The sequence below is a fragment of the Dromiciops gliroides genome, chromosome 3 (genome assembly GCF_019393635.1).
Source record: "Dromiciops gliroides isolate mDroGli1 chromosome 3, mDroGli1.pri, whole genome shotgun sequence".
NCBI classification, from domain to species: domain Eukaryota; kingdom Metazoa; phylum Chordata; class Mammalia; order Microbiotheria; family Microbiotheriidae; genus Dromiciops; species Dromiciops gliroides.
In genome coordinates this window covers 351,525,806-351,541,759 of record NC_057863.1, presented here as the reverse complement: position 1 = coordinate 351,541,759, position 15,954 = coordinate 351,525,806, and the positions used below count along the sequence as shown (strand labels likewise).

Genomic DNA, 15,954 nt, shown 5'->3' with positions numbered 1-15,954 from the left:
CACTGAAAATACAGCAATCTACTCTCATAGGCTGATTGGAACTGGCTCTGGTACACACCTACTGAGCATCCACTAGTTAATCCATTCTGCAACAGGTGCTACAAGGTACCCAAGAGAAATATATCAGATAGTCCCTGACATCAATGAATTTATGCCCTAGTTAAGGAGACTACAAGGAATATACATGGTAAATATTTAGATTACAATACAAGGCAATATTTGCTTAAGTGAAAAAAATGGATCTTAAAGTCATCAGTTAACCTTTATGGAATATCCACAGCAGCATGAAGCCATAAAGGGAAAAGAAGGGAAATAGTGAATATATCTGGATACATCACTTATGGAATAACTATGGAAAGAACAGAGGCTATGGTCCATAAGAGTAGGGAATTCCTATTGGGTATACAAATTGTATAGGCAAATATAAAGGAAGGAAAACTAAATGAGAGAGGGAAGAGCAGGAATCCATAGTATTCCTGTTACTTCTTTTTTCTTTTTCACCTGGGATGATTTGAGGAAAGTATTTTGTAAACTATAAAGTTCAGAAAGAAAATTCATAGCAAGAAGAAAATTAAAACAGTGGAAAGTGGATATTTTCAGTTCTAGTTAAGTTAATACTATAGACAGCTATTTCCCCATGTACATAGTCATTTGTATGTTCATTTGGAGGGGAAGTGTCTTTTGCCAATCACTTTCCCCCTCCCCACCTTTCAGAGAACTTTCAATAATTTTGATAGACAGATTTGAAATGAGCACACTGATATCTGAATTTGTCCTTGCCAACTCTTTCCCAAACTCTACCCTGTTATACTTCCTAAAATTTTCCCTTCTTGCTTTCTCTTCTGTTTATTACATTCTCTTCTTTTGCAACTTTCTTCTTTCCCCTTCAATGATGAAAAAAAAATGTCTGTTAGTACTTTGCATTTTTAAGAAGACAAGATGTGAAAATAAATTTCTTATCTTTCAGCTTCCTTAAACAACAACTCCGATGCCTTTATTTTCTTAAGGTAAATTTCCTTCTTGGGAATAAGCATAATATAATGGAGAGAAAATAGGGTCTAAAGTTAGGAAAGACTTGTCTTTGTATTCTAGAATTGAATTTCTTCTTCTATATAGAAAATGCCCACTAAGAAATGTCTTCACCAAAGCAGATAATCAATTTAGAGTCTTAGAGATTTGCCTAGGGGCACTGAAAGGTTAAATAATTTGCCTAAGGTCCCACAGCTAGTATGTGGCAAAAGTAAGACTTGAACTAGGGTTTCTTGACTCTAAGGCCAGTTTCCTATTCACTTTGCCACACCACCTCCCATTCTTACCAATGAGAAAATCCCTGTTGTCCCCTAAGGGATGGCAGACCCATTATTTCAGATTTGACCAGCATATATGATATAGGCACATCTGCCAGCTCAAGGGAAAGTTGATTTTAGATGTTCACTTTTTTCAACACTGGAGGAGAAAGATAATTATCTGGAAGAATTAGCTGGCTAAATGTTAATGGGTGTTGCTTTTTACCTTTCTGCAAAAAGCTGCTGGTGCAGATCAGGTTTACATTCAATATGTGCTCTATTAGAAAGTATTATGACTTGGCTAAAGGAGAATTAGGAGCAGGAAAAAAATGTTAAGAGTATTCCTAGGGGGGCGGCTAGGTGGCGCAGTGGATAAAAGCACCGGCCCTGGATTCAGGAGGACCTGAGTTCAAATCCGGCCTCAGACACTTAACACTTACTAGCTGTGTGACCCTGGGCAAGTCACTTAACCCCAATTGACTCACTTAAAAAAAAAAAAAAGAGTATTCCTAGGTCTTTACTCAGCTTTAAATTCAACCCTTTTCCCAGCAATAGTTTCACCTTTCTCTTAAGGTCACTCATGATTTCTCGCAGTCTCTGATGCCTGTGATATTTTCAAGTCGAGGATGGAGGGATCTTGTAAAGGCATAATATTTAGAGCAAGAAGGGTCTTAGAGATCAATCATCTTTTCCTAACTCCTCATTTTAAAGGCGATAAAAGTTAGGCCCAGAGAGGAAAAATGATTTTCTTAAGGATATAGCAGAACCCAGATTCACTGACTAAAACCGTTCTGGGCTGTTTTGATTCTACCACACTGACTCTTTCTAAGTGGAGACAGTCAGTGCCTCTATACAAGTCCATTAGTCCCAACACTGATATATTGCTGAGTCTCATGGCCAGAACATGCTACTAGCTCTCCTCATGGAACTTCATCACCTATTCCCCATATAAAGGTTAAGTAATGCTTAGAGTTCCAAAAATCATGATGCCAAAGAAGGTTCTATTCCCAAAGGTATAAGATTATCAGTAAGTTCTCTATCCTTGTTGCAAGTCCAGAGAATCATAGAATAACCAAAGAGGGAAAGACCCTAGAAAGCATCTACTCCAAACATTATATTTTACAGGTGATAGAAATGAGCCTAGAGACATAAAATGACTTTCCTCAGTTCACAGTTGGGACTGAAGTAGATCTGCTCGCTCCCATCTTGATGCCATATTATAGTTGGTCAGGTGCTATATTGGAAGGGTTAGGGAAAAGGGGTACAGTACATATCAGGGGGGTGGACTATCAGAGGGTGACTCTCTAGGCCCATGGCACAGAAGTCTTCTCAAAGCCCGTTTCACTTCTTTATTCCTCAAGGTATAAATGAAGGGGTTGAGCATGGGGGTGACAATTGTATAGAACACAGCTGGGGCTCCTACCCCTGCCTCACTGGATTGAGGCTGAATATAGATACATATTGGGGGCATGTAGTAGAGGAATACCACTGTAAGGTGTGCTGTGCAGGTAGAAAAGGCACGGCGACGGCCATCTGCAGTACGAATCCTCAGCACAGATGCCACAATGAAGACATAGGAGATGATGATGAGTAACAAGCAACCTGCAGCAACAATGCCAATGTTAGCCAGCATGACCAGTTCATTGAGTGCAGTGTCTGTACAAGCCAGCTTCAGGACAGGAGGAATGTCACAGAAGAAGTAGGCAATGTGGGAAGGCCCACAGTAGGGCAGGTGGAAGGTGAGGGAGGTATGAATAGCAGAATGTATGGCACCAGTCACCCAAGTAGTCCCCGCCAACCCTGCACACACCTGCTGACTCATGACAACTGGGTATCTCAGTGGCTGACTGATGGCCAAATATCGGTCATAGGCCATGACAGTATATAGGAAGCATTCAGTACTGGCCAGGAAGTGGAAGGAATAAAGCTGTATAGCACAGCCTCCAAAGGATATCACCTTTCCTTCTGGAGTTAGGAGCCCTGCCAGGACCTTGGGAATAGTCACTGTGGACAGACAAGCATCCAGGAAGGACAGGTGGCCCAGAAAGTGGTACATGGGGGAGCGGAGATGAGGATCCAAGCTCACTGTCAGCAGGATGAAGAAGTTCCCCACTATAGTGATGATGTAGATGAGGAGGAAGAGGAAGAAGAAAAATATGGGGTGCTCTGATGTGTTTGCCAGCCCCTCCAGAATGAAGTGGGTCACCAATGTTTGGTTTAGCCACTCTATCTCCATAGCTCCTTGCTTGATCATGACAACTGAGTTATTGCCTTATACTGTCTTGATGTATTTCCTTACCCTTTACTCAGTGCCCCAAATAGCTTTGCTCTAACTGTGAATCTTAACTCTTCCCATAAAATCCTCATAATGCAATTCAAATATTACCTCCTCCATGAACAGGAAGTCTTTCCTAACTCTCTCTTTGCCACCACCCCCTTTACTCCTCAGAAGTAACCTTCCATTTTGGACTTTACATAGAACTTTGTTTTGTCCTTCTCTGGTGCATTTACCATATATTTTATGTCATAATTATTTGTAGGTGTGTGTGTGTCATCCTATTAGCCTATAAATTTTATGATAGAAGGGATCATAAAATTTCCCCCCTTCAGTGCCTGGAAAGGTACCTTTTCACATAATAGGCACTGAATATTAGTCAAATTAAATTTTAGAACTATTTTTGCTTTTACAGACAGTTTAGAGAGTACTTTATCACTCCTTGAATATGATCCTTCATAGGGTACCAACATAGTGACCTTGTTCCATAGTCAAAGTGGTCACAAGGGACAGAAGATGGGGTTACCTGGCTGGTGTCAGTGGTCACTAATATTTTGCTATTCTTTCTTCTTCCTGTCTTATTCTTCATGTTGAGAATGGCATATTTGAGTCATTTGAATGTCAGGCATCGATGTTTAGTTGAATTTCCCACTCAGAGAGCCAGTGTGCCCAGGTAGGACTGCAAGTCCAGCTCTTTGCAGCTCTCCAGTTGAGCTAGTTATCTTCTAGGTGCTATTGGACTTCCCTTTCTTTGCAGATTTCTTCTCCAGCTCTGAAGCTTTGAGTGAGCAGTGTTTTATGCTTAATGTGCCACCTAGGGGATACTATTCAGCCTCTTGGGAAGCTTTGGGTGGAACTTGGACACATCTCCTGATTATTTGCAGTCCAGGTTTTATCTCATCATCATAGAGAAGAGTTTATGCTATGTCAGACCATCTGGAGAGTATCAAGCAACTATCTACACTAACATTGAGTGTATCAATAAGACCTTTGAGGGTTGACTAAATAATTATCATAAGAATTTTTGCAGTTCATCTCAATCCTCTCACGTGAATTACAATAAGCTGCTTTACTATAGTCTTCAGCTTTCTTAATTTCCCTAGCTATCATTCTCTTAATTGCTAAGACCTGAAATCAGTCATCTTTATTCTTTCCTTTTCCTTGTGATCTATATTAATATATGTCATTCAATAAGTCAATTAACCACTCATTTATTCGAAACAAATATTTATTTAGTGCTTACTGTATATAAAACACTAAGAAATGAAAAGTCTACAAAGACAAATAAGACAACATCAAGGAACTTATGATTTAGTACTGTGAGGGCCAAATTGACATGATTCAAAGTGAATAGTGATTTTAAAAAAATGTAAAAGTCCTTTGAGAGTTCAGAAGAAGGGGAGATTATTTCTAGTTGGAAGAATTCAGGAAGACCCCACTGAGGGGGTCGCATTTGAGTTGGGCCTTCAAGAATGGTTAAACGACTTTCAGCAGGTAGAGATAGGATAGGGTTTCATGGTAACACAGTTATACCTTCCATATTGTGGGGGTTAGGGACATGGCGCCCCTGTGATCTGGAAAATGTGTGCAAAATTTTTTGGCCCTCCCTTCATACCATAGAAGTCTGACTTTTTTCTTTTTCTTTTATGTTTATATTACTATGCATGTATTTTTACAGTATTATACATGTATTTTATGTATTTCTGACCGTTTAAATTTTTTGTGTATTGCCTGAGGCTTCTGCAAAACTTCCCCCAAAATTCACATTTAATTTCTTATGGAGACCCACAATATATCAAAACTGCAATGAAGAAATATGTGATGTGGAAGGGATAACTGTATAGAACGTTGTAACAAGAAAAGACCTTAGAAGTCATCTAATCCAGGCTTCTCATTTTGCAGATGAGAAAGCAAAGCTGTGGCTTGTCAAAAGGCACATGAAGAGTTAGTGGTGGTTCTACCCCAGAATGATCAGCTCCCAATCTGTACTCTTTCCACTACAGCATACTGCCTTTCAAAAGGAAAACAAGGTGGTCCAGTGTAAAGGCCAAAAGTTCTAGAATCAGAGAAAACAGGTTCAAATCCCATCAACATTTACTAACAATGAGGACATAGGCAAGTAACCTCGTTGGGCCTCAATTTCCACATCTGTAAAATGAAAAGAATTAGAACAGATGGATTCTGTGGTCCTTTCCATTTCTATATCATTGATCTTATGACTAGAGCAAGCAAAGGCACAGGAGTGGCGAAAAGTCAGATGCATTTAGGGAATAGCAAGTAATCTAACTTGCTTGGATCATGAAAAATATGAATGATAATATTGACATATTCATGTAGCTCTTCAAGATTTACAGATCACCTTCATCACTACAGCCCTATAAATTAGGTAAAGCAAATATAATTGCTCACCTTACAGTTAAGGAAACCGAATGTTAAAGAAGGCAAGTGATTATTCACCCATGCTCTTAAAATTTGCAACTGTCAGTGATAGGATTTGAACTGAGATCTCTTTATTTCTTGTCCAGTGCTCTTTTCAGTATACTATAGAATGTGAGGCATAGTTGAAAAGGTAGGCAAAAAGTGGAGATTTTTGAACACTACATTAAAGAATCTTGACTTGATTTAATGGACAATAGGGCTTTTGAGCAAGTGAATTCTATGGTCCTATTTATTGTGAAGGTCAATCTGATTGTAGTATGTAGGATGGATTGCATTGGGAAGCAACTATACATTGGGAGGCCAGTTGGAGAGCTGTTGCAATATCCTAGAGGAAAAGAAACTAGAGCCTGGTAGTGGTAGTGGAAATAGAAATGAAGCACAGATTTGAGACACGCTTTGAATGTAGAACCTATAATATTTCAAAACTAATCATATGGGGCAGCTAGGTGGCATAGTGGATAGAGCACTGGCCCTGGATTCAGGAGGACCTGAGTTCAAATCCAGCCTCAGACACGTAACACTTACTAGCTGTGTGACCCTGGGCAAGTCACTTAACCCCAATTGCCTCACCAAAAAATAAAAAACAAAAAACAAACAAACAAAAACTAATCATATGGGGAACAGTACAGAAAGCAAATGATTCAACATTGATCCTATATAGAATGAATGCTATGGCAAAGAAAATTCATTGTTTCAGGATTTGTAGGAATACAATATAGTAACCCACCACTCTATCTTCTCCCCCAAGTGCCATCTCACTCTCCACCCAGACCCCAGACCCCACCAATGAAGTACTACATGTTTGTGTCTTGGGGATTTTTTCCAAGATGATACTTGAGGGATGAAATGAAGTTTGATTTTCAATCACAGATGCCATGAGTATAGTCCAATATAAGTAAAATAGACTTAAGGAATTTTAGGACTTGAAAACACCTTGTTAATCATCTAGTTTGAGGGTTCTTAACCTTTTTGTCTCATGCACCCCTTTGGCAGTCTTGTGAAGCAAATGAACTCTGTCTCAAAGTAATGCTTTGCTCTCTACATTCATAATTAGGGAGAAGCTAGATTTCAATTAGAGGTTAGTGAAAATACATATGTAGTTGTTTCCTATTCAGGTTCAGAAATTTTGAAATCTCTCCATGTTTCCATTGGACCCACCTTGGCACATCATTTTAGTCATCTTTTGGTTAAATATCTTAGAAAAATACAAAAAGCCTTTTCTACCCCTGCATTTCTTTCTTTTTTTTTTTTTTTAGTGAGGCACTTGGGGTTAAGTGACTTGCCCAAGGTCACACAGCTAGTAAGTGTTAAGTGTCTGAGGCTGGATTTGAACTCAGGTACCCCTGACTCCAGGGCCGGTGCTTTATTCACTGTGCCACCTAGCTGCCCCCTACCCCTGCATTTCTGAGCCATGAGCTTTTACTTGCCTAAACTCTCAGGAGTTATAATCCCATAGATTATTTAAAAAAAAAAAAAGAGTACCTTGTGATCTGGGTAAGCATGGATAGGAAAGTTTGTATCACCCAGCTCAAGACTGTTGAGCAACAAGGGTCAAGTAATCCAACCCTGTGGACAGATGATTCTTTCTTAGCTGACCATGGTCTTAAAAACACAAAGAAACAAGAAAACTGAAGAGATATCAACAATACATATTGGGGCGGCTAGGTGGCGCAGTGGATAGAGCACCGGCCCGGGAGTCAGGAGTACCTAAGTTCAAATCCCTCCTCAGACACTTAACACTTACTAGCTGTGTGACCCTGGGCAAGTCACTTAACCCCAATTGCCTCACTAAAAAAAAAAAACAAAAAACAATACATATCAGAGACGGGTCTTATTCTCTTTATAAGAGAAAGCAATATTATCTCCCTTGGGCTCTTGCCATCTTATTACAACATCTCCCATCTGGGATTGATATGCATATGTGGCCACTCAATATTGTCTTGAGACTTCTCTTATAGACACAGACAAGGACACATCTCTCATCTGGAAACCTCTAAGGTAAACACAGCAGATATGATCTTAGCTTTTGAGTTTCTTATCTGAGATCCTTTTGGCCATATCCATATCCTTCAATACATTTGGTTAGGATATGTACATTTGAGCATGGGCTATATTTTCACTTCTCTGGTGGGCTGGCAGATTTCTTTACTATCCAGCCAAGGGGCACATGTGACAGACCTAGAAGAGCAGCTTAAATAGACTATCACCTGGAGAATATTGTACTTGCATCTAATCCCTGGCTGTAGGTCTACCTATGTGACTACATTTATGAGTTCATATTCCAAGTGAATCCCACACCATGAGTATTATCGCTATGTACTTGTGTCACATGCTGGGGGATATTAATGATATTTGTCATACCTATGGTTGAAAAATGGCATGATGTATATTAAGAAGTATTTTGTATGTGAAGGTAATAGTCAGGGGATAGTATTGTAAAAAGCTACAACAATTCAGAAACATTGTTTTGTGAAAGGCTTTGTGTGTATGTATTTTTCTCTCTTTGTAGGATACCTTTGTTATGCAGTAAGTTTGAGATATGCAGGAGGGGGATGTGCTACTCTTGGGACAACTAGGTGATACAGTGGATAGAGTACCAGGCCTGAAGTCAGGAAGACTCTTCCTGAGTTCAAATCTGGCTTTAGACTTTTACTAGCTGTGTGACCTTGGGAAAGTCACTTAACCCTGTTTGCCTCAGTTTCTTCATTTGTAAAATGAGCTAGAGAAGGAAGCCACAAATTACTCCAGTATGTTTTCCAAGAAAACCCCAAATGGGTTCGCAAAGAGTCAGACACAACTGAAATGATCAAACAACAAGAAAAGAATCCTACTCTCACCCCTACCCCACATATACATGTAATAGGGATAATTGTAGAGTCTGGCATATAGGTTTCAAAAATCAATTCCCCAAATATAGGATGGGGAAGATGTAGATAGATAGTAGTACATATAAAAACAAACTTTGGGTTTTAATGGACTTCCAGATCAATGTTAGACAACGGTGTAATGTAGCAGATAAAAAATGCTCATTTAATTTCAGCCTAAATTAATAGAAGGATCATACCAAGAATGAGGGAAATTATATCCCTGGTCCTGTGTTATGCCTAGTGAGACTGCCTGGTGAGGGGGATAAGAATAATAAAGGGGCTCAGGGGCAGCTAGGTGACACAGTGGATAGAGCACCAGCCCTGAAGTCAGGAGTACCTGAGTTCAAATCTGGCCTCAGACACTTGACACTTACTAGCTGTGTGACCCTGGGCAAGTCACTTAATTCCAATTGCCTCGAAAAAAAAGTTCTAATCATACACATTCAGGTTAGATAATGAGATAAAGGGGCAGCTAGGTGGTGCAGTGGATAAAGCACCGGCCCTGGATTCAGGAGTACCTGAGTTCAAATCTGGCCTGAGACACTTCACATTTACTAACTGTGTGACCCTGGGCAAGTCACTTAACCCCCATTGCCCCGCCAAAAAAAAAAATAATAATTTAAAAAAAGATAATGAGATAAAATATAGCATTTTTGTGCATATTGTGTACATTTAAAATACTGGGCTAGGGCACTCATGGGTTCATAACTATTATTCCTGCAAGTATATTATAGCTCAAGGATTACAAAATGATCAACCAAATTGTCTTCATTCCTCATACTATATGATTGTATTAGGGAATGATGAGTAGTAAAGAAAATGCTTGGAATGATTTCTATAAATAACCAATGGATTTCTTTGTCTTTTTCCTTTTTGCCAATTATACTAAAGCCAGACTTTAACATGATTTTAATAGCCCCAAAAAACATAAATAAATAAAATAATGCTGTCAAAAAGATAAATTTTAATCATTCATCAAAGACAAGTTTAAGTGAAATTTCCATCTCTTCTGTGCAGGTTTCTTTAAACCCTCTAGCCCTAAGTTATGTGTCACATTTGTGATCTGCTCTGATACTTACTCTATGTTGGCACTTAAGTATTTATTGCTTTAAATGGTAACCTTATTGCTTTTCATATCTATAAGCTGTTTCTTTCAAAAGAATATAAGTTCATTTAAGACAAAATGTGTGGCATCTTTGTGTGTTTGCATCATTCTGAATGTATGTAAGGTACTTGATAAATCATCCTAGATATTAACTCAGTATTCTAGTATCTTTTTGGTTTTATTTCCTTTTATTCCTCCATCTCCATTGTACTGTGCACAGAAACTCTGGTGGGCTAGCATACATTTGTTCTCAGAAACATTCCATCTCCTTCTGAGCAACTTCTCCCCACCTCCACCACATTCTTGACATTTGGAACACAGGAGAGGTTAGGGAGTTGAGTTTGGGGATAGAGTGTCTTTGAAAAGACCTGTGCTATTAGGTTTGTATGTGAAGCCTTCTGCAGGAGCCTCTTTCATTCCCCATCTCCTATGGTCTGGGAGTAGGCATACTGGACACATACTCTGAACAGGCTAGGGAACAAGGACTCCTTGTAATGTCTCCCTCTCTCATCCTTTTACCATCCAAAAATCAGGTTTCTTCACAGGTTACTGAGCATCTGCCTGTTTTCATGTCCATTAGAGTTGATTTTCCTTGTTCATTCACTACACATACTCATCCTAAGAGGTAGAAGGCAAATCTAATCATTCATGGGAAAGAATGGAGTTGGTGCCTTGCTTACTTCCCCATGGCTTGATAGAGTAGAGTGGTTACTATTAGTCCAGAAAACTCTAAGTTTCAGTCTCATTATAAGTCTTAGCTCCTAGCTGGAGTATACCTATCATAGATCTGACAATTAGGAATCCTAGGGATCCTTTTATTCTCCTAGTTAAGCACAAAATTCCAGAAACCTCTGTCTTTTTCAATCTCAAGGAAAATAAGCTCCTTGGGAGAAGAAAGAGACTCTTAGTAGATTCATTTTTACTCATTTCTAATTCCTTTCTTAGCAAAATGTCTTCTTAGCTGATCTGTTGTGTTTCCATTGGAACTACAATGTGAATGAAGGAAATGGCTTCTGTGCTGATTTTACCCATGGCTCCCTCTTAGGAACTCTACGTTCCTCTATCTGTATAGCTCTCTCTCCTTCATTTGGGCAATTCCTCCCATACTGGTGTTCCAACTTTCTTGGTTCAAAAGTTTTGCTTAAATCTGCCTTGAGAGATGGAGTCAATGGGGCTGCACTTCCCTATGCCCCCCCAGCCTCCATAATGCTGACTTCATCTCCTTGTTACGAAGTGTGTAGATAATGGGATTGAGTAGAGGTGTAATGACAGTATAAAAAACAGCCACTACCCCATCCAGTGGCTCTTGGGATCCAGGCCGCAGATAGATGAAAGTACAGGGCACATAGTAGACAATGACAACAGTGAGGTGGGCAGCACAGGTAGAGAAGGCATTGCGGCGCCCATCAGCAGAGCGGATGCGTAAGATGGCAGCTACAATGTAACCATAGGAAGTAAGAATAAGAACAAAGCAGGTGAGGGCCAAGAAACCAATGTCCACAAAGGTGACCAGTTCATTGATGACAGTGTCAGCACAGGCAAGCCGCAGCATGGCAGGAATGTCACAGAAGAAGTAGTCTACCTGATTGGGGCCACAGAAAGGTAGACGGAACATGAAGCAAGTCTGGAAGATTGAATGGAGAGAGCCACCCAGCCAAGTGCCCAATGCCAGACAATTACAGACACTTCGGGTCATGATGGTAGCATAATGCAGGGGTTTACAGATGGCAAGGAAGCGGTCATAAGCCATGAGGGTATAGAGAAAACATTCAGTGCACCCCAAGAAGTGGAAAGAGAAGAGTTGAATCACACAGCCTCCAAAGGAGATGACCTTGCTGTTCAACAGGAAGCCAGCTAGCATCTTGGGGACAATGGCACAAGAGATTGTCATGTCCAGAAAAGAGAGGTGGCATAGAAACCAGTACATGGGTCGATGAAGTCGGACATCGACTAGTATAGTGAGGATGATTAGCCCATTACCAGAGATGGTGAGGAGGTAGATGGCAAGGAAGACGAGGAAAAGTGGAACACCAAGCTTGGGGTGATGGTGAAGGCCAACCAGGATGAAATGGGTCACAAATGTGTGGTTGTCACTTTGCATTGCCTTGATGTTAACTCCTGCTGCTATAGAAACTGGCAAGAAGAATTCAGGACCTCTCCTATGGGATCAAGCCTTGTACATAAGGAAGGAAGCATGGAAAAGAGAGGACAGAATAGGTAACTTGGTGTAGTAACTAGGGTAGTGGACTCAGAGTAAGGAGGGTCAGGATTCAGATCCTGCCTCAGATATTTACTAGCTATGTGATCTTAGCCAAGTCCCTTTTAAACTTCTCTGAGCCTCAGTTTTCTCGTATCTAGAATGAGGGGCTGAATTTAATTATCTCTAAATTCTCTTCCAGATTTAATTATATGATTCTATAATACTTCAGTGTTCTCTCACTTTTCTCCCTCATACACACTTCTCAGATTTATTAATAATATCTCTCAACCTCTAGTCTCACATCTCCAGCTCTGTACTGAACATCTCAAATTGGACATCTCAAAACATGGTCTAAACCAAACCCATTCTCTTCTCTCCACCCTGCCACAAAATTCCTCCTCTTTTTCAAATTTTCTTATTACTATTGAGAGTACCACAAATCTTCCAGTCACCCAGGCTTACAAACTAAGGGTCATCTTTGACTATTCACACTCTCTCACTCCCTCCATACCCAATAATTTGCCAAATCCTGTTGATACAACTTCCCAACATGTCATTGATATATCCTTTTCTCCCCTCTGACTTTGCCACCATCCTGGTGAAGGCCCTTATTACTTTATGCCTAGAGTATGGTAATAGCCTTCTGGCTGGTCTTACTGTTTCAAGTGTCTCCGCATTCCAGTCCATTTAACACTCAGCTAGCTATCAAACTGATCTTTTTAAAACATAGGTCTAACTATGTCATCCCCCTCACATTCAATAAACCCTAGTGGTTCCTTATTACCTTCAGAAACAAATATAAAATCCTCTGTTTGGCTTTTTAAACTTTTTATAACCTTCCTCCCTCCAACTCTCCCCCAACCCCCAACCCCATTACCTTTCTAGTTTGCTTATCCCTTATGCCCCTATATACACTTGGTGATGTAGTGATACTGACCTCCTTGCTGTTCCTTAAACAAAATACTCCATCTCTTGATTTTATACATTTTCACTGACTGATCCCCCTGCCTGGAATTCTCTTCCTCTTTGTCTTCCTGTCCTGGTTTCTGTTCAAATTCAGCTCAAATTATACCTTCTGTAAGAAATCTTTCCCAATCCTTAATGTCAATGCCTTCACTTTGAGATTACCTCCAGCTCATTTCATATATATCTTGTTTATACATAGTTGTTCATCTTCTCTCTCCCCTTAGATTGTGAGCTCCCAGAGGGCAGAGACTGGTTTTGTATCCGTAGCTCTCAGCACAGTATCAGGCACATACTAGGTCCTAAATAAATTCTTGTCTATTGGACTTAGCTTTACACTATTTTCTGAATCTGAGGTTAAATTCAATCCCAGATGAAAATTCCTCTCCATCAATAAGCTTTACAGATAGCACCAACACAGTGCCACAACCCAGCGGGAGTAGTGACTGTTCTGTTCCCAAGGAGGGACAAGTGTGGTACACATCTTAAAGTTCCAGAAACCTCTGAAGAGAGGGCTTTATGTAAGTTTCCTTCACCCTGATTTCTAAACTGAGTCAGAGTCTGGGTTATTGTTCAGAAATCTAAGGGTTAATAGGTGTTACCAGAAGACATTTCCTTCTCTTGGTTCTAGGGATCCCTGTACCTAGTCAAGGTGGAATAGATCCAGGTATAAGGGAGCAGGCAGGGTATAAGACCATTAATTTATGGATGAGACAACCCGGTATTTGGGCTAAATTTACAGGGAAACCCAGGTTTCCTGATCCTTGGGCCTTTCTAATTCCTCCTAACATTAGCTCACTAAGCAAAAAAGCCCAATTCTTTCTCTCTCTTGGGGAAAGAAAAGAGGCAGTCTGTCTTCACCCCCTCTATAAGGCTTCTTGATCTATCTCTGCAGGAATCCTACAGCATATGTGCTGCTCCCTCCCCATGATGCCTGGGCCATTCCTCCCGAGTAGAGTTTCAGCAAAACCTGCAAAGTTAAAGTGGAATAAAGCAGGGCACAGGAGGGGGTAAGCCAAAAACTGTTGACAAGTCTGTTATAGGTCTTGCAGCCACCAGCCAACTCCCCAATGAGAGTTGTGAGACACTACCTTTGTTGTAGCAGAATTGAGCTTCTCTGAGTTCTAGAGGCTGCTAAGGGTAAGACTATGGGAAAGAATCAGAGAGAGGCTAGACCCACCCTCTGAGTCACACTCAACTACAAAAAAAAAGGAATGGTCTAACAGCTGTTTTACCTTTCTGAGTGCCCAAGCACTGGCCCCAAATAACACCCATTCTCCAAAAGCTGTGCGCAATCGCAACAGCCAATGTCTGCTATCTCTCCTCTTTAGTTGTTATCCTTTTGATTTCCCATTTGCCCTTTCCCCAACAAGGGACTGAGGCAATGATTTTATTCACAATTCAATTTCTAAGACCTCTATTATGTTACAAGACTTGTGCTTAAAGTTGCAAAGGAAAACATTAGATGTTGGCCCACAAGGAGCTTTTATTCTAGTAGGGCAGTTCTTTTTGTGCCATGAGCCATTTTGGCAATCTGATGAAGCCTATGGACCCTTTCTCAGAATAAAGTTTTTCGTTTCACAAACTATATAGGATTATGAGGGCAGCTAGGTGGCGCAGTGGATAAAGCACTGGCCTTGGATTCTGGAGGACCTGAGTTCAAATCCAGCCTCAGACACTTGATACTTACTACCTGTGTGGCCTTGGGCAAGTCACTTAACCCTCATTGCCCTGAGAAAAAAAAAACAAAAAAACAACAACAAACTATATAGGATTATAAAGAAGGCCATCATATTGAAATAAAGATGCAATTTTATCCATAAAAGTTCAAATACCCCCCTGAAATCTATCATAAACCCCAGGTCAAGAACCTCTGCACTAATACAGCATGTATTATAGATAAATAAATATGAGGTAATTTCTAGGGAAACAAGTTCTAGCTTTGTCCTCACATCCATAGCCCTCTGCTCTTTCTCCTCCTCTCTCCTCCTACCTTTCTTCTGTTTCTCTCCTCATTGTAAGTTATTGATGACATTAGTATTTTACAACCTAGTTTTTTCAGTGGCTACAGAAGGTATGTCTAGTTAGTGTGAAGATATAAAGGTATAAACAATGAAGATTTAACAGTTAGGAGAGCATGGAAATAAAAGTTCAGCTTTGACCAACTCAGGAAACATTTCACTGATTTCCCATAGCCTGGTTATATCTATTTCTGACTCGGGGCAGCTAGGTGGTGAAGTGAATAAAGCACTGGCCCTGAATTCAGGAGGACCTGAGTTCAAATCCAGCCTCAGACACTTGACACTTACTAGCTGTGTGACCCCTCCCCCGCAAGTCACTTAACCCTCATTGCCCTGAAAAAAAATTAATCTATTCCTGACTCTCTGAATCCAAAGTTATGTTGCCCAACTCCCTAAACTATCTATGCTGATTATCAACCTGGATGAATTCAGTTTACTCTCTCATCATTAGAAAATGGAAAAAAAAAATAAACAAAATTAAGAAGCCTTACTATTTTAAGAACCTATATCACTTCTTCCTTTCACTTTGAGCTGAATTCACCTACTCTGAGATGTTCAAGAAAGGTTTTCCTTCCAGTCTTCATTCTTCTAAACCAAACTCCCTAGTCTTTAGTTTGCTTTTCTCCATCCTTGATTCCTGGGTTCTTTTCAATTTCAACCCAAAGCTACTGATTATCTGCCTCTTCCTAAGGCAGACAGGGAAGTATCCTTCATTAAGAGGTAACAGCTCCAGTTTTTTCACATCATCAAGTATTGAAGGAAAAAAATCTAATTGTACTAAAATATCACATATTCCAT

The 15,954-nt window shown here is 40.1% G+C and overlaps 2 protein-coding genes across 2 annotated transcripts; both read right to left on the bottom strand.

Annotated features, from left to right (window-relative positions):
• Nucleotides 1–2,559: 2,559 nt before the first annotated feature.
• Nucleotides 2,560–3,522, bottom strand: LOC122750975 (olfactory receptor 10S1). Its single transcript, XM_043997863.1, has one exon. It carries the CDS (start codon nucleotides 3,520–3,522, stop codon nucleotides 2,560–2,562), a length of 963 nt encoding a protein of 320 aa, XP_043853798.1.
• Nucleotides 3,523–11,137: 7,615 nt separating this feature from the next.
• LOC122750920 (olfactory receptor 10G6) lies at nucleotides 11,138–12,154 on the bottom strand. Its single transcript, XM_043997799.1, is given in 1 exon segment — nucleotides 11,138–12,154. A coding segment is annotated over 1 exon segment (1,017 nt).
• Between the last annotated feature and the right edge of the window lie 3,800 nt (nucleotides 12,155–15,954).